This window comes from Electrophorus electricus, chromosome 10 (genome assembly GCF_041902795.1).
Source record: "Electrophorus electricus isolate QZ-2024a chromosome 10, ASM4190279v1, whole genome shotgun sequence".
Taxonomy (NCBI): domain Eukaryota; kingdom Metazoa; phylum Chordata; class Actinopteri; order Gymnotiformes; family Gymnotidae; genus Electrophorus; species Electrophorus electricus.
In genome coordinates this window covers 18,378,999-18,397,146 of record NC_137506.1, presented here as the reverse complement: position 1 = coordinate 18,397,146, position 18,148 = coordinate 18,378,999, and the positions used below count along the sequence as shown (strand labels likewise).

The following is an 18,148-nucleotide window of genomic DNA, read 5'->3' as shown; positions in this document are numbered from 1 at the left end:
AGTACTTAACATCGCTACACCAGGCTCTTCAAAAATAATGGTTAACGAACGTTTCGCGCATATCTTGAAAAACACGTGAAAAATAAATAGGCCACGTGAAAAATGTCATGGATACCTTTTAAAAATAATATTACATTATTATTAATATTTTTTGGATTCCATAAAATGTTTTATTTAAAACCCAGAATGTAATATGGCACTTAATTTTGTGCATTTCTGTACGCAGTTTTAATACTGTACGCAATATTAGCAATAACAATGTTTATTTTTCTAAAATAAAAACCAATTAGTTTTTAATTTTTGAGACCTGTCTTATAGTCACTTTTGTATTTTTACTATTGCTCTTTAATAAAGCAAAAGTATTTCATCCGATTAATCGAGTGAGTAATCAATAATATACTCCATTACTAAAACAATTTATTGCTGCAGCCTTATACATGTCCACAGTTAGTTTGGATCTACTTGTTTGAAGGACGATACTAAGACTGTTCCTAGGGCCCCACAGGGCTCCTATAAAGTGGTCTCAAGATAATACAGATGTAGCAGAGCATGCCGAATCAGGGGACTTAACTGTCATGGTTTGCCTCTCAGAAGGGGTTTACAGGGTAATGAGGCATCTCGTAACACTGATGAGCACAGTGAGGTGGGGATGCCATCGGGTCAGCCACAGCCCTGCACTGAGGGCCTTCACTCATGTCTCCTGCTTTTCCTCTGGCACTGACGCCAACAAGGCCTGTAAAACTGTGGAAGCATGATCTGCTATTTGGACGTGTTTCTGATTAAAAACATCTTTACATATTACACATGCTGCAGCCTTCTTTAGCTCTCAGATTACTCAACTAATTGGCATCTCAGTTTATGTTGACAGAGCACAGAAATTCTAACTTGGCACTTCAGATTAAAAATATAGTCATAACCCCACAATCTCCTCTAGAACATTTAAAGTGTGATGTCATATTGCTTGTGAAGAAATTTCTGAAATGCCTGTGCCTGTTTCCTTTGCATGACTGTTGGGGAGTTTTGTTGTGGTTGGCTCTTGCAAGACTCATTTCAGGAGGACGTTTCCTGGTTTTAATCAGGGTATTCCAAAAATAATAATAAAAAAAAATAAATAAAAAAAACTAAATTCCAAAATGCCGGACAATTAATCTCACATGGACTTATTTTTGGTCCCAGTAAACCCTATCTAATTGAAATCATGTGACAGACTTTTTGCTGTAGGAAAAAAGCACAGCCTATAAACAAGGTAGAAGAATTCTCATTACAATTGTCTTCAGTTTTCTTGCCGAAGGCAGAACTGGAACAAATGACTAAACAATGCCAGAAATCCCACAGTTAACCTGAAACATTTCTATTAGGCTTCAATAGTGGGTAAACTGTCTTTTAGATAAGGTTATACATACCAGACACAGCACAATTTTTCACCAGGCAGTTTACCATAGTAAAATGATCATCTAACTGCAAATAAATACCTGCTTTTACTAGGAGCTGATTCATAGCTTCATTTCTGAATTGTTTGTCAGATGAAGTTGTGAAGTGTGTATATTTAGAGAAATGTGTCTGTAATATATAACAAAGCCCCAAATGCGAAAATCAGTGTTACTGAGAATAATGGGGCACAGAAAAAGCTGCATGGTGGTTTCAAATTCACATTTTGCTGTGTGATTTATGTTAAATACTGCTCTGCTTTTAAGGGGTAATGTACGTTCAGCAGGCTTTCATATGCCTTAATCACAATGGAATAAAATTAACTGTCTTTTAAGTAAATATTGTAATGCATTATGTGGGCAGATTATCTGTCCTTAGATTAAATAATACTACAATGAATCATAAGGACACATGTGATTAATGGATCACATTCATATGCTAAGCACCCCTTTTAGCATTTTCTGCCTTGATAAGAGATGCCATTTGCCACCATGAGGAAATACAGGAATTTGTAATATATAGGACAGAGTAGTAGAGCCAGACAAGCTACTTGTCTTTGTCTCTGATAACGATGTCTCGTATTTATGTCTGAAAGCTCTTCAATTAATCCACTTCACTGCTATATACTACTTATAATATTTAGGGCTAGATACACAATCACAGTATGGTGCAAGACAAATAATATGCATGCATTTTATTTCACATTATTTATATCCATATGAAATCATATGCATGAACTGCATTACTGTCCCATATGGTATGGGTCTGTGTTGTCATGCTGTCATATTGACCTTTTGGAGCACAGTTACTGTCAGACTTTTAAGAAACATGGGTTATAAATAGGCTGTGGTCATGCACCCCAAAAGATTAATGTCTAGTGTTTATGATCTCAAACTGCTAAAAAGCATCACAGATTTATCAGTGAGAATACAAACTTTTGATTAATATCTGCCATTGTGATATCAATGTCACATTACTGTATGTCTTAATATTATTCCTAGAACTCATCAAATGTTATTACTTTAAGGGTTTCTATTGAATAGGCACTCAAAAGAATATAGAAATATTTTTGATTGAGTATATTAAAACCAGTTGCAACAAAGGCTTAAAAGGTTTCATTATGACATATAACCAATGAGATTGTATAATAGCTTGTTTTCATGTATTGTAGGGTTAAGCTTAGGGTTGGCTTTAGAGAAACAACTGAACCAATCTTAAAGATTATTTTGTCAGTTCATCACATACGCATAACCATTTGAAAGGTTGTCATTTGAATTCAGATATTGGCTCATATGCACATCCAGCTTGTCAAATGCACGTCAAACTCGGAAAAAGACCAACTTGCCTCTACTTTGCAGATAGTATGGTTGCAAAATAGTAGATAGTCATCTTTTATTCCTGAATTCCTCTTATCATTTGCATCTGTTAGACTTATTAGCAGAATGGCTGAATTTGGAGTGTTACAATGTTCACAAATGGAGAGTCCTGTGGTTTTTCCTGTGTTTAGTTAATTACATGAAATTGCCTATTTACAACATTTAAATCACCCATGTGATATAAATCAGTGTGTAGAAATTAGAGTATAAGCAGGTGTGCTTGTTTTCATTTTATTTATTTATTTTATTTGCTGCTCAGAGTTTGCCCATTTTTGATGTTTCCTTCAAAGAATTCCTTCAATCCATTGGGGTTAACATATTGGTAGATGTAGATGGTGTAAGTAAGTAAGTAAATAAAAAAAAAAAAAAAATGACCTAATGTCATTTTACTTACTCAAGAGTGCACATTAAGCCCAGGACACAGGTTAGCTTTCTGGGACAGAAAATCTGTATTACTGCACTTGTACTGAAATACACTGTAATGCATTCCTAACATTCTTAACATTTTTAACATAGCTGAAGTACTTTTTCAACCACTGTTGAAAAACCAAGCAGTACTGATTTTGTATAATTCCAACAATCTGATGATCGCAAATTCCTAAAAAATAGTATGAGTCAAAAAATTAGGAATTATTTCTAAGATTAGGTGGATGACGCATCAGATTTTACATGAACTCTCTCCATAAAAACCTCTTTCAGCTTTTTTTTTTCTCCCATGCTTAGTGTATGTGATAATTGATTAATGTTCTTGCTTGTATATTTATCATGAACAGAATTTAGGCCCAGAGCTGCAGGAGGTTAAATGTATACAAAGTGATGTGAAACACAAAGCTACTGTAGATTGCTTGTAACAATGTCAGTGTAAATGACCTGTAACACAGTCAGCCTGTGCTCGATCTGCTGCAGGGATCACCATCTCTCGCTCTGTTTTCTGCTATTACATGGCCTGGTGCACATTGCCTGAATTACATGTGTCCCAGAGGTCCACACTTTTATAATGCTACACAACTTATGAGACTTAATGAAATTTAAACTTCATTTAAAACTGTAGGAGATGTTTGCTCTGTAATTTATTTTTGCTTGTTTAGTCGGGATTCTTTTATTGTGCCGTGTGGTTAAAATGTCTCATCCAAAGTTCTAAAACACCATTTCCTGCTTTGGCGAGCATCTACTTGGCTACTCACTTGACCTGTCAGAACGAGAGTCTGTGCTTTGCACTTGAGATCTTTTATAACTCTCAGTTGTCTTGGCTTGTCCCCACAAACACCCCACCCTCCCTCCCGGAAGGGTATGCACAAAGGCCCAGTGTCTGTGCTGACTACTTATACTCTGAAGGATTTTGAAAGCTTCATGCTGACCCTGACAGCATCCAGCACCTCTCAAGAGGAAGATGTCTCTTGAACAAACATTTTAACAAAGAACATCTTGAAATGGGGAATGGATCCAATCCAAGATGCGCTGTGTCACATAAACATCCTATTGTGAAGGACGAAAATCCTCATTTCAGTCTCCTGCAGATCATGTTTTCTCATTATTTCTCTCTATAATGTGAGTGGTTGGCTGAAGTCAGATCTTTATATAAATACTTGTGAGAAGGCAAGCCAGCCATGTGGACTGGGATCCAACAATGTGGATGTGTATTCATTTGAGTGTTATCAAGGTTGCTGAAAACATGAAATTCAGTAGGCCAAGGTGACATCTTTCTGGTCTTAGGAAAATAGTCTTTGGCCTGATCAATATCAGTGCTTACCCCAAGGTCTGTTCTGTTCTCTTATCGAATCACATGCAATGCAACCTCTCTTTTTTCCCCAGTTTGCCACATCAGACACAGGGCTTGTTTTGGATAATGATGTTCTTTGTGGTATGCATTACCACCAGAGCCATCTAACATTGTGAGATGTTGTTAACTGGTAACATGATCACACATCAAAGACTTCTGTTCTGCTTCCTCTTCAGGACCAGAGCTATCTATTGAGCAACAGGAGGCATTTGAAATATTTAGGAATGATCATGGGGACCGTCTAACTCTTGAGGACAACAAGGCCATACTGAAACAGAGGTCGGTTTCATTGTGCACTACAGATAAAATGTAATCCTGTGAAAGTATATACAGAATTTTTTCATGTAGATGCTTCATATTTCTTCACAGGTTTGCAGAGGCCAAGGCACTGGGGGAGCAGGTTAACCAGGCCAGGAACAGAGTCAGTAAGTCATTTAGTTTACCACCACTCCCTCCAGCCACCCAGTTACTAACAGGATAATAGGCCATACTTACCAACAGCTCACACTCTAGAGCTGTGAACATATAAAACTGACTGCCAAGAGTATTACCATCATTACCACCATTACCTTGATCGAGAACAGTCCAGAGATTGCCCCATGCTGTCTCTGCTCTGTTGCTAATATGAAAACACACTACTGGCTAACAGCCTGTTTCACTTAAATGATTGGCCTCTCACCGGGACCCATCCTCCCTCGAGCAAAGCACTGTCACTCAGCACATTCCAGCCTTGCTCTGAGACCCAGGAGATCCTGGAAGCAAGCTCAGCTCTCCGCCTGCCTCTTCCGTTCTGCCGGCGTTTTACAGGCTTGGAGATGCTGCTTTACGAGCTACCTTCCTTGTATCCTGCACCCCCAAAACACACACACACACACACACACACCTCTGTGCTTTTCCATTGCTCCCGCTGAATCTCTCCAGCAGGTAGGTTCTCGTCGCCAGACTGCAGGCGGCTGGGGCCTGGCACCATTCTCACAGCCGGTAGACGCCAGGAACGACAGGGGGACGTCACAAGGTTACTGCTGTGGCTGGTTTCTGTAGCCTGTACTGGATCGTTTTGACAGCACACTAAAGCATCTGCTGATGTTAGCGTGATGGAAGCTTCCAACCTCGCTGTGATTTTTCTTCATAACATCTGAAAGTATTAGCTCCATCTAAGACTGCTGAAATACAGTAATGTCAGCATGGGGACTGCCATTGTCCAGCCAAATAAATACTGTTCGCATACGTTATTATAAAATTGATCAACTGAACTTTTAGGCAAAAAATTTAAACAAATCAGCAAATTAAATTTTTAAGATGAATAAACTACAATCAACTAAATCAGGAGATTATGAAATCACACCAAGTGAGATGTTTAGAAAAGTGTTCAAACTTTTGCTTGGCCTTTTAGTGCATGGATTTGTGAGCCCCTCTGTTAAACCCTACAGCATCACATAGGCTGTGCCAACAGGACTGATGATGGAGAAGAGTCAGCAGAGTGGAGTTTGAGTTACATGTCTGTACATCAAGGAGATCTCCTGTCGGAGGCCATCACCTTTCACCAGGCCTCTGAGCAAACAGTTCAAGTTCAAGTTCAAGAGGTTTCATTGTCATTTCAGCTATATACAAGTACACAACAAAAACGAGACAATGTACCTCCAGGACCATGGTGCAACATAAAAACAATAGTGCAACAGACAACAGTGATCCTTTCTCATAGCTCATTTAAATATCTAATATCTTTATTGTCTTGCTACCAATCACTAGCATTCAGTAGCTCAGTTAAATGAGCTACATGTTAAAAACTAAGACCTGCACTTACTTCATCTGCTAAAAAAACCAAAACAAAACAAAAACCCACAAGTATGCCAAGTCTCCCTCAGCAGCATAATTCTTATCCTGCTTACCAAATACCCACTACATACTGTTTATGTGTGTCATCCCTGCTGCACCCACACACCCCCCCGCCCCCACACCCCTCTAAGTGTTTGCCTGTGCTCCGGATCAGATTCAGATGAAATGGAACGTCTCACCTCTGAGCATAACTTGGACTTGTCTTGTCCAAAAGAGTCACACATGTGGTTTTCAGTGGCATTCGACCGGTGAGCCAAGCCAGGCACCATCATCAAATCTTAACACTTCAGAAGCGCTGACACTTTGTTGTTCTGCTTTGGTGGTACCACCCATGAGACCCAGTATTTTCATTGTACTTCTAATCTCCCTAATCATCAGGAAATAACTGCACAAGAAAATTAAAGGTGCTGGTCACTCTGAGAGATGGAGATTTATGTTTCAAAAACAGCAGATGTTCGTTTTCATCAGATTTATCACTAAACAATCAGAAGGAAGAGAATCACCAGGTATTTGGCCAGTTGGAGTTTTTTAACAATCAAGGGATTCCCTGATTTCCCACAAAGATGTCCATTACAAGCACCTGTAGAACCTAAACCACAGTACTTATGATGCGCGTCTTTGGGCATTCATTACACTGAGTGTGTTAGTTGGAGTTTCCCATCACTGGATGTCCAACATCCAGCTTCTGTGGCCAATAGGATATGAGCCTGCCAGTAAACTGTTGTTCTTGGCCAGGATTTCAGTTCAGAGCCCTCTCCTGCTGGACAAAGTGTACTTGAACCCCTCTCTCACCACCTTCCCCTAATTACACATGGATGAACATGTTAGTGGGAAGGGTCTGTGATGTATGTGGTCGGCTGGATTAGAAGTTGTATTAAGAGTTGTTGAAGAGCGACCATGGTCCCCAATAGTCTTTCCAGATGTGTTAGGATTTATGTAGTCCTGTCCCACACACAGCATCTGCTATCCTCTTTCACCCTCCATTCCCTGCAACAGCCACTTTCTCTAGCCTGTAGTTGTTGCCCACGCTCCTGGATCTGTGGACCAGCACACAGATGAATCTGGATGAACACCATCAGCATGTTAGAGCTGCATGTATTGGACCATCTCTGACCTCAACAATTTCCTTGGTTCAGTATAGTTCTGGTTTTTTTTGTTGTTGTTGTTGTTTTTTTGTCCATTGCGAATAGCTTTAAACACCTCCGTGGGACATGGATATACTTTGTAGAGGCTCTTTGTTCTTGCATAACTATTACAGCCTTGTGTTTACTGTTAGTCGCTCAAACACCAAGCTTTGAACACATATCTAAATGTGCTCCTGGACTATCATTGTGGTTTTGTATTAGAATTTGTCTATTGCATGAACGTTGTCAACAGCATGTAAGAATGGTAGCTTGAATATATTATTATTCTGTCACACACACCAACACTTTCAGAGAATGTCTGTCAGACCGCTTCTTAAGTGCATTCTCTGTAATATTCTGTGACCTGTGTTAGCGCATTCACATTACTGCCAAAGAATCATGAAGGGATGATGTCGGTCTCTGTCCCAACAATTCAGACACTGGTGGTTTCTGTCGTGTTTTCATGAATTTGGGTGACTGCGGCAAAGAGAGTCTGAGGAGCATATTTGTGGGTGAGGCGGCGCCTCTCTGCTCACGTGTGTCCAATTAATGATGAATCATGTGCTCATCAAATCAGCACTTACTGCCACCACAGCCTTGCTTCCACGTACTGTACACACCAGGAAACCAGAGATAGTTGATAGAAAATAAGTCAGTGGAGGACAGTGGAGGATCTCTTTTACTCTCCCTGAAGAGGCTAAGCCTGGCTAAACTTGAAGCTTTTTTACATTTTTTTTAGAATATCCATTGACTAAAAACAGAGTGGAAGGGGTAATTCAGACAAAACTGAACTGTACTGTTTATCAAGTGAGAATAGTCCTCCTCTTCTTGAAAAGAGTGCACATGGGAATCTGTCCATTTTGTGAAGGTGAAGCAACAGCAAAAATCCAGAATACATACAGGAAGTAAACAAATACTTTTCCTATACCAGTAAATACCCCATTTAGATGCTAAATAAAGCCTTTATCATAATACTTACACCTGTTTGGTCATCCAGGTCTTAAGTGAAGATGGCCTGGACACAAGTGGATGGACCATTTATGAGTAAATGGTAAAACATTTATTCAGCTGTTTGAGTAAAACATTTATTCAGCTGTTTAATTTATTATAAAGTTAAAAGTTTAAATAGTATATTTTAGCCAACAGAAAATGAATATCTTGGTGAGTCTAAAAATCTCCAGTACAAGTAATCCAAAAATAAGGAAACTCTGACCATGCTCAATTTATGCTCCTGGTTTAATATAAGCTCCAGCCCACAGGAATCTCAGATTAACTGTCATGGCTCTTTGATGGAAACCAGACATTCACACATGGAAACATCATGTGACACATACATGCATATGGAATTAATCCACATAATATAGCAATGGCCTAGGCTGTACTGCTGAAGAAAAGCAACTGTACCTGCTGTAAACTCTTGTCAGACTTGGGGCACACACATAAACTGTAGATTTCTGTGAATCTGGCTTTACCAAATTGGTGTTTGGGGAATGTAAATGGAAGACAAAAGTCTGATTATACTTGTACCACACTCCATGGACTGCATGAGATCAGAACAGATTCCAAACATAGTCCATAGTGCCATTATAATCCTAACTACCACTGTTTCTTTTTATTATTTAAATGCAGAAGCCTCAAGAAAATTTGAAGTATGATCCTAATTTACTTTGGCACTTTCTTTGTTCTTGATTAAACCAAGAGGTTTTTTGTAATATCTTTTGGATCTTTCTTTGCTTTGCTCATCATCATATCAAGCTTAGTCCTCAGCTTCACCTTTTCAATGGGAAGAATCCTACAGGTACCACTGAAATGGCACTGCAAGCCATGCTAGTAACTTTCTGTGTGCTATGTTGGTTCTTCTCCAGGCTTTCATTTGGCCCATGTGCTTTCTCATTCTGTCAGGATAGGCAGGTCAGGCAAGGGTCAAACCACTCAGTGGTATTGCTAAGTGTTTTTTAGTCCTGTTACTATATGAGGATTAGTTATGGCTGAGCCTATGCTGATCACACAGGGTTTACTCAGGTGACTGGATCAGTGCTACTTGATTGTGGCATGGGTGTTGTCACCATCCTGTTTTCCGTTAACACAAGCAACTGGCTTGGCAGGCCAGGGTGTAAGGCTGGATGTGATCACTTTTTCTGATATCTATCTCCTACAGTGCCTTCAGTGGGCATGTGCATGTTATCACATGACTGTTTACGTGTTCTTTAGCAGAAATTCTTTTTACTGAGCGTTATCCCATCTCTAGCTGTGCAGGCTGTCAGCACTGTCTATTTAGTGGACTTCTTACCATGTGGCTCCCTCATCAACAGCACCCAAACAGTGTGAAGGAGCCATTACACAAACCCAGATGAAACAATGATATATGGTCACTTCTTCAGTAGCAGTGACTTGTAGTAGTGAGTGTCTTGTTGGCTGAGGGATTCCACCCCCCAAGGATGAAAAATGTTTGTGCAACAGAAGCACTTTGAAATGGGAAATGTCTTTTTTGTTTGGCATCTGTCCGCTTGGATATTCGGAACATGGCATGTGCCTCAGAAGAACCTGATCCAGCATATCTTGCCATGGATATTACTTTACCGCAGACAGAAATGGGTCACCAGAAGTGCTGCCTATTATCAGAATCCCACATGTCATGCAATATTTCACCTTTTGTACATCCTTTGGGACAAGTAAGGGAGGACCACAGACAGCAAGGCGACTACTTGTGACGGACATTTGCTCCTCGGGTCACCAGGGACCATCTCTGATGTTCTTCTTTACTCCCCACCATCTTTTCATTCTTCCACCACCCCCTTTCCCCTGACCGTTTCAAATCATCCAGCAAATCCATTCGTTGCTGTTGGAGGGCCAGGCATGGCTGTCCTTCACACGCTCCTGTAATTGCTCTTTTATGACTAATTCTGCTCAGGCTGCAGCAATTGTACCACTACCGGTCGTGGCAAATAAAGTTAATCAAAATCCTCATGTTCAATCAGTTTTTGATGAGTAGGTGCCACTGAAAAGTAAACCATAGTAGTACATGTATATAGTCGAAAAGCCAAAATGCTAACAAGCATGCCGAAGCGAGGAATTACCTGTCCACTTTAAATATAGCACTGCGTTCAAAAGAAAGTGACAGCCCCTCTGCAGACTTTACCAATCCCCAAGCTCGGAACCACATGTTTTATTAAAATTGTCAAAGTGTTTAATCTGGCATATCAACAGTTTGAGCACTCTATACTAAATCTACATTTTTCAGTGTCTTCCATTGTAAATGCTCTGGTAAAGTCACGCAGCAGATATGTATGTTTTTCTATAGCTGCTATAAATTGCTAGGTCTTTGCAGTGTGGCAGGCATAATAGATGTGTCTGGGGCCCAGTGTGGCGTCTGTGTTTATGTGAAACATACACAGTCTCTTACCCGAGGTTCCATCACCAGCCTTGCTAGTAAGCTGTCACTGTTTCATAGCAAAGTCCTATAATGGGCCAGTGGATAGTCTCGCTAGTGTTACTTAAATGTTACTTAGCAAACCTTTGTTAAATAAAATAACCCTGTTCTCTCTCAATCTTCCTATGATTGTTTCTGTGTGCTATTCCTCAGATGAGCTGAAGAAGCAGTTGCAGATGAGAAGGATGCAAATGGCAGCACAGGGTAGGAGACATCTCATCAGTGCTTCATTTTCCTGTCTAACCTGTGTCCTGTCAGAACACTAGGTCAGCCAATGTAGTTTACCCTTCAGTCTTTTACAATGCAATAATATACACATGCATCTAGATCTACACAGAGTACTGACAAGAGTGGGTGGTATGACCTTTAATCTTCTTCTCAATAAACATGTTTGGAAAGGGCTGCTTTAAGTTTACAAACATAACCTACACTGCCAGTGGCATGTCTTTTCACTGCATCAAAGAAGAACTTCAGAGGAGCCTGCTTTTTATTATGAGGAAGCATGTATTGAAACATACCAGGAGGCCTGAATATAGCCATTCTGTATACAGAAGCCTTTGAATTCAAGGCGAATGGGTGTGTTGTCCTAAGATGAGTGTCTTATCTACAGCAATTGTGTGGAGTGTTTGTGAAAGACTACAGTATTTTGGTTCTGTTGTGCCTAAAATGGATTGAATTCTGGGGAGTTGTGTGTGGCCTCAGCCACTCAGTGAAAGATGTGGGGTTTCTTAGTGGCGTCATGTGAGCAAATTCAGTGTCTTGGCTCAAGGTGCTCTGAAAACTACAAAGAGAGAAATGTCCCTTCTGTACCACTGACCAGGGCAAAAACCAGACCCATGAAAGGAGAGTTAGAGGATGGACAAAACAAAGCACACCATTCAGCCCAAGTAGAGCATCTGTGCACATATTGTGTGATTCAAGTCACCATGTAATACTGGATCGTGTGAGAACTAAGTTTGTTCAGTATGTTTACAGGTTAATAACATTTGTTGATTGTGGTAATACATTCTAGTTTGGACACAAAGTATTTCTTCTGCTTCAGGTGTAATGGAGAGTCAGCCAAATCCACAATCAGACACTGTAGAAGAGACTCTTCGCAGCCAGATTGAAGAAGAGAAGAAAAAGTGTGTATTTATTCCTTTAACACTTGTGATATGGTCTAATTAGTCCTCAAGTTGTATTTAATTACACAAATGGCAAACATCACAATTTGCCATTTATGTAATACAATTAACTTTGTTTACGATCCTTTTTTTAATAGTTATAAGAGCACTTTTGGACGTTTAAAAGGCTTGAAGACGGAGATTGAACATTTACAGCACCTGCTTCAAAGGTCAAAGATCAAGCTTAAGAGGGATTTTCAGGACTGGTGGAGCCAGGAGGCCACAAGACTACAGGTTCCATAGCTCTTACTATGATTTAAATTGCAAAACAGAACGTATATGTATTGAATGACATGAAGTTGAATCTGGCTCACAGACCCATGAAAGATACAATAATCTGCTACTCAGCATCTCCTGAAACCTGATGCTGCATAAGCATCTCTTAGGTCCAATGTTGGCCACATTTTTAATGTTTTGCTGCAACATATGACCAACAGACTATAATGGCAATGTTCCTTTTTGATCTTGTCAATAGGTAACATGGATCTAGTGTCCAGACACAAGAGCAGATGTACAGTATTGCTCTGTCCACAAATCCTTCCCTGATCACTTCCAGAGAAAATGGCTTGTCTTGCCCATTGACTTTGCATGTTCTGTTCTGAGTTTATTTATTACAGAGGGATAATCAAGTCTGGTTCTAGTGAATAAACAGTATTTCAATATGGAAATGTCAGCAACAGCATCAGAGTACCGCTACACTGAGTTGCCAGTTTATTATGTACAAAACCCAAACAAGTAATATATTATGTGACTGATGATAGACGCACTGGTCTCCTTGATTTATACCACATACTACAGTTACTCTTCAGCTGAGAATTGGAATGGGAAAACAAGTGACCATATTAAATTTGAATGAGGTTGGAGTTATGCTAGGTCTGGCATCTCCCAAACAGCTGCCCTCCTGGGCTTTTTACAAACAACCATGTACAGTGCAAAAGCCAAAAAAATAAAACAATAATAATAACTACCCCTGACTGACAATCTTATGGTTGAAAAAAGTTTGGATCAGAGTGGTCAAGAGGACAGGCAAGAACTGTGCAAGCAGATGGGCCACAACCAGGCAAATCACATTCTGCTATGGTTTACAGGATGTCACCTTAGAATGCACCTTAGAATGCACCAAAATCATGTTCAGAAGTTGTCAGTACAGAATAAGAATGTGCTTCGGTGGGCACATGAAAATGAAAATTGGACCATTGAGGAGTAGGAAAAATGTTCCTGGTCCAAGTTGGTTTTGCATCATAAAATGATCAGAATTTGGCAGAAACAGCATAAGTCCATGGATCCATCATGTTTGGTGTCAATACTATGAACCAGCGATGACAGTATGATGGTTTTGAGAATGTTTTCCTAGCACAACTGGGACCCTAATACCCACTGAAGAACAAATGGATGGCACTGTGTTTTTGAACATCATTGCGAACCAATTTTATTACTTCATAGCTGCCCATGCCCATGCCCATTCATATACTGATGCTTGGATGAACACTTCCAGGGGTAAAAAATGACCAGATGCAGTTTTACACACACACACACACACACACACACACACACACACACACACACACACATTTACAACCCTAAAGCAGGGATTTATTTTTTACAACCCTTTTTGGTGGGCTCACTAATAAGTGAAGAGCCCTGGTCTGATTGGCTGGTTTATGGAAAGACATGGTGGTGCACACAGAATCAGTTATCAGATTAGGTAATTTCCCACCAAATTGGCCAGTTTTTCGTTGGCCACTTAAGATGGCAACCCTGCACAGAATCAATAAAATCAATCGCTAGCTAAGGGGTGATGCTGTTATCCTGCGCTTGCAAGCTATTACCTAGCTAACGTTTGAGCCTGCATTGGAAGATATTTCAAGGCTCAAACAAAACTTCCCTCAAAAGGGTAACTAGATGTCAAATGACTATTATTTCCACTTTCGTGGTGAAGTTAACAGCTACAAGGAGCGAATTAGCAAGATATAGAGTGGATATTTCTAAGCAATCGAGCTAGCTAGCCTAGCGTTAGATAGTTAGGTTCTGAGTTATGCCTTTTTGAACTATAAATAGTGCCCGACAAATGGATTCACAATGATAGTTCGCTAGTAGCTAACGTTACCTAGCTACTTACAGGTTGCGATGCCAGTAATGTCGAAACTGTCCCTCTGTTTAGTGTGAAACTCTGAAGCCTTCTCGATATTTAAGATTTGAGAAACTGTCTGGAATGAAATGTGCAGAGCAAACTAACAAAACGTGTCCGAGATCCTGTTCAATAGGAACGTCTGCTGTCATCGTTTATTACTGACAATAGAGAAAACGTATTTCGTATCTGAGGGAAAACATTCCGAGAAGTTTAATCAAAAGGGAGTGAATGGGAAATTGTGGGACACCAAGTCTTTTAGCAGCTTTAACATAAAATGTCAGCATCAGTCTCTTTCAGTACTCTTCCGCTCAAAGAAATGGCCATGTAAGTTATATAGAAAAAACAAATGTGTCTGGCCTCTCTCAGTATCCCTTTTCTATTTCAAATTCAGTGTGGAAAATGACAGAGTGGCCAGCTGTCACTTATTAAGCTGGCTAGACAAAGCCAACTTGCTGTTTTCTTATTTCTTCTTATTATTCTTCTTCCACCGCAAAAATTCAAATGCAATTTCATATAGTTTTATAGCTAGAAATACCAATGTTTCTGGAAACCTTCGTGCAATACCCGACAGAGCTGGTTGTAGGTTTTTTTCATCCCTCCATACGACCACTTTTTCGCAGACTTTCATGAGACAATTTTTCCAAACTGCTCCCATTTTGTCAAATTTCAAAAATAAATGCACCAAACTTGCTGTGCATGATCAGATGAGTGATAGAAATCTTTATTTTAGAAACCTCTTTTCCTACCTCTATCACTTTTTCATCCATAATTTATCATTTTTCATCTTTAATAATTAATTTTTCTGTCCTGTAGGTCCTGTTTAATATGCTATAACCATCAAAATTACTATATATATAGTAAATCTGCTCCATCACTAAACATTGTTATTTTGCTTCACTCACTCTTTATTCATCCTTTTACATTCCTCCATTCTCCCATAGGAACCCACTGATTTTATAACTCCTTCAGCTCTATAGATTTTCCTGTGTGTGTGTGTGTGTGTGTGTGTGTGTGTGTGTGTGTGTGTGTGTGTGTGTGAGAGAGACACACACACACACACAGGAAAATCTAACCCCATTAATGTTCAGGTAGAACAACTGGGAACTACTTTTTTTAATTATTATTATTATTTACTGATTTTCACTTAACATTGCCATAGTTTTCATGCTGTTACAATGGACTTTGTCAAGCCAACTAAAAGTTTCAAAGTTTGACTTAACTAACCAAATCACCTGGTAGGTTAAGCTAGTCAATACTGTCATCTGTATAGCTAATGTTAGCCTAACATTGTGGACAACATGTCTAGAGCCGACTTTTAGGCTGTATATTAGCATCATTATCAATACCCTTCTTGTTTTGTATTAATCTAAATCAAATGCATAGGTATGAACTTGTCAATAACTACCAAAAGTTGTCAATAACCACCAAAGTTGTTCATGACAGACACTGATTACAATAGTTTTCTCCACATGCACTTTTCAGAAGCTTTATTTAAAAGTGAATAATAGGTGGGTATAATCAATAGGTGGGCCAAATAAATCATTTAGTTAGTTTCTACAAACATTAACCAAAGTAGCCTACTTTATAAGTTAGCCATCGAGCTAACCTAAAGCAAGCCTGCTAACATAGCTAGATACCTAGAATCTAGATGGGGCATGGATATGGCCTGAATGCACTCCATCTCTATACCTACAGAACTCAAAGTATTGGCGGTGTAGGTCCATGTTAATATTGCCAGGGCTACAACATGGGCTGGTGTATGCAAATTTTGGGTGCATATATATTAAACAGTCGTCAAGACTGTTAGTAACAGTTCAAGATTTTTGGAATTAGTACCTTTTACAACCATGTTTACATTTTTGAGATTTTCAACTGAAGGAGGTGACAAAGTATTAGTTTCATGTGCTGAACTCTCTCTTCAACTATGCCAAGGTACATAGTTTTCCATTCTAATGTCACCTTTAAATTAAGCATCCTCTCCACCCTACTTTATTCAATGGTTATGATTAGTACAAAAAATACTTAGTTTTTAAAAATCTGATCTTCATGTGAGCTGTATGTTTTACAGAAGCAGGATGAGGGATCGGAGAGAGCAAAATCGAGTGATAGGCAAGAAAACTCTCTCTGCATTGCCTCAACAAGGTGAGACTGGCTATTCCCTATATATGTATATACAGTACATATTTTTATGTATATGCACAAAGACTAAAACAAGTCAAATGTTTTTGTAAAACAACCCTTGAAATCCCAATTTTCTGCTTGGGATAATATGGGTACATTTTACAGATATACAGTTGTAGATAGTAGTCCATCTGCTGACAGGCAATATTCGTGTTAGCCATCTTCCAACTTTTTAAAGGTCTTTTGTCAGTGGTCCTGAGCACCTGAACCCATGGTGATATGTTTGAGTCAAAGACCATTCTCAACCCACAACTTCAATGTTGTTTCCAGTTTGTGGGCAAACTATCACCTTGGTGTTACCCTATTTTGTACAAGAATCTGATTCTGTTGATACTTCTTCACAATAAAGACATTAGAAGGACTGTGACTAAATGTAACAGTTATTCTTGAGCTCATCATAAAAAGAAGGAACCAAAGACACTCTGTTTCTAACACTGATAGAGCTGGGCATATATTATGTGATTTTAGAAATCTTGTTCTCTGGTGTTAACTCTAACTGCAGAGATGAATGGTCAGTCGTGTAGAGCCAAAGCTCCAAAAATTCATCTTAATCCTTAAATTTAGCTACCTACAACCAAAGCCTCAAAACCGCAGTGTTTGCCCATCTTAACACTGACAAAATTAGGTCATATTCAATCTTTCTTGTAAAATATAGGCACCTGGCAGCACTAGAGATGGAATTGGTATTGGTAAAATTAGTATTTACATTTTCAGTTCTTTATTTCCCCATGTTTCTTTCATTGGATCAAACAGATTGAAACCAGATAATTTCTCTTAAAACCTCGGCTGCACTATAGAGTGCAGAAATGTCAAGGTTTCCCAGCACTGAAGCTGACAACTGCCCAGTTTAAACATTTATGCCCAGTCTGAACGCAAGGCTGTTTCTTTTAGCTGCTTATTCCAAATGACCCCAATTTCAATTGTCAGTCCCTACATAGATCAAATATATTATCTTGCTCTTGGGGTAGAATAAAGTAACAGGATGAGTTAAGAACAGAGACTGCTGAGAACTAAGACTGAGCTACTTTGTCCTTTGATCTGCATTGAACTGTTAAATAGCTCTTCACATTTTAAACAGGTTGTGCGATAGGAACAAAGGGGTGAAAATGAAAGCTGAACCAGTGATTTTATATGATAACATCCGCTGTCTTTTTTAGAAATGCCTATTCACATGATCATATCATTGACATGCAAGACATAAAACAGAGGGACCTATCTACAGCACCTGCCAGAGATCTCAGGTAAACAAATATGAAGATGCACATAACCTGCGTATAGGCTTTTTTCATTATCTGTATGCAGTATATTCCATGACAAAAGATCCTAATAAAAGTTCTGTTATTTTGTTGCATGAAGCAGCAGCATGTCAGTGGATCAGTGTTCACTATTGCTTCAGGAACAAACAAAATACCAGTAGTAGACTCTAATCACTCTGTGAACATGAATGAATAGTAAACTAAATATAATTTAAAGAACATTCAGACTAGAGAATTTTTAACTTATTTTTAACATCATAGACGCAAACCTTTACTCAGAGCCAAAGTTCCTCAAGGCCGGGTGTGGGTTTTTTTTGTTTTGTTTTGTTTTTAATGCATCCACTACTTCAACTTCTTTATTTATGTTAAGAAAATGAAGCCATTAGTGTAATCAGGTAGTATTGGCACCATGCTTTACATTACGGCATACCGTATTATATGTT

The 18,148-nt window shown here is 39.1% G+C and overlaps 2 protein-coding genes across 11 annotated transcripts in view; one reads left to right on the top strand and one right to left on the bottom strand.

The window, feature by feature from the left end:
• The window catches only part of LOC113572144 (uncharacterized), a 48,335-nt gene that overhangs the window by 14,396 nt on the left and 15,791 nt on the right, over nt 1–18,148 (bottom strand). The gene's annotated exons all lie outside the window — the stretch shown is intronic.
• Nucleotides 1–18,148, top strand: part of kif6 (kinesin family member 6) — a 62,970-nt gene that overhangs the window by 31,307 nt on the left and 13,515 nt on the right. For all 6 annotated transcript variants that reach the window (XM_081721066.1, XM_035532572.2, XM_027001457.3 and 3 more), the window contains 7 exons: nt 4,761–4,863; nt 4,954–5,009; nt 11,128–11,178; nt 12,017–12,098; nt 12,236–12,371; nt 16,337–16,410; nt 17,607–17,690. In XM_081721066.1, coding sequence (XP_081577192.1) covers nt 4,761–4,863; nt 4,954–5,009; nt 11,128–11,178; nt 12,017–12,098; nt 12,236–12,371; nt 16,337–16,410; nt 17,607–17,690 — 586 coding nt within the window. The remainder of the gene's footprint in view (nt 1–4,760; nt 4,864–4,953; nt 5,010–11,127; nt 11,179–12,016; nt 12,099–12,235; nt 12,372–16,336; nt 16,411–17,606; nt 17,691–18,148) is intronic.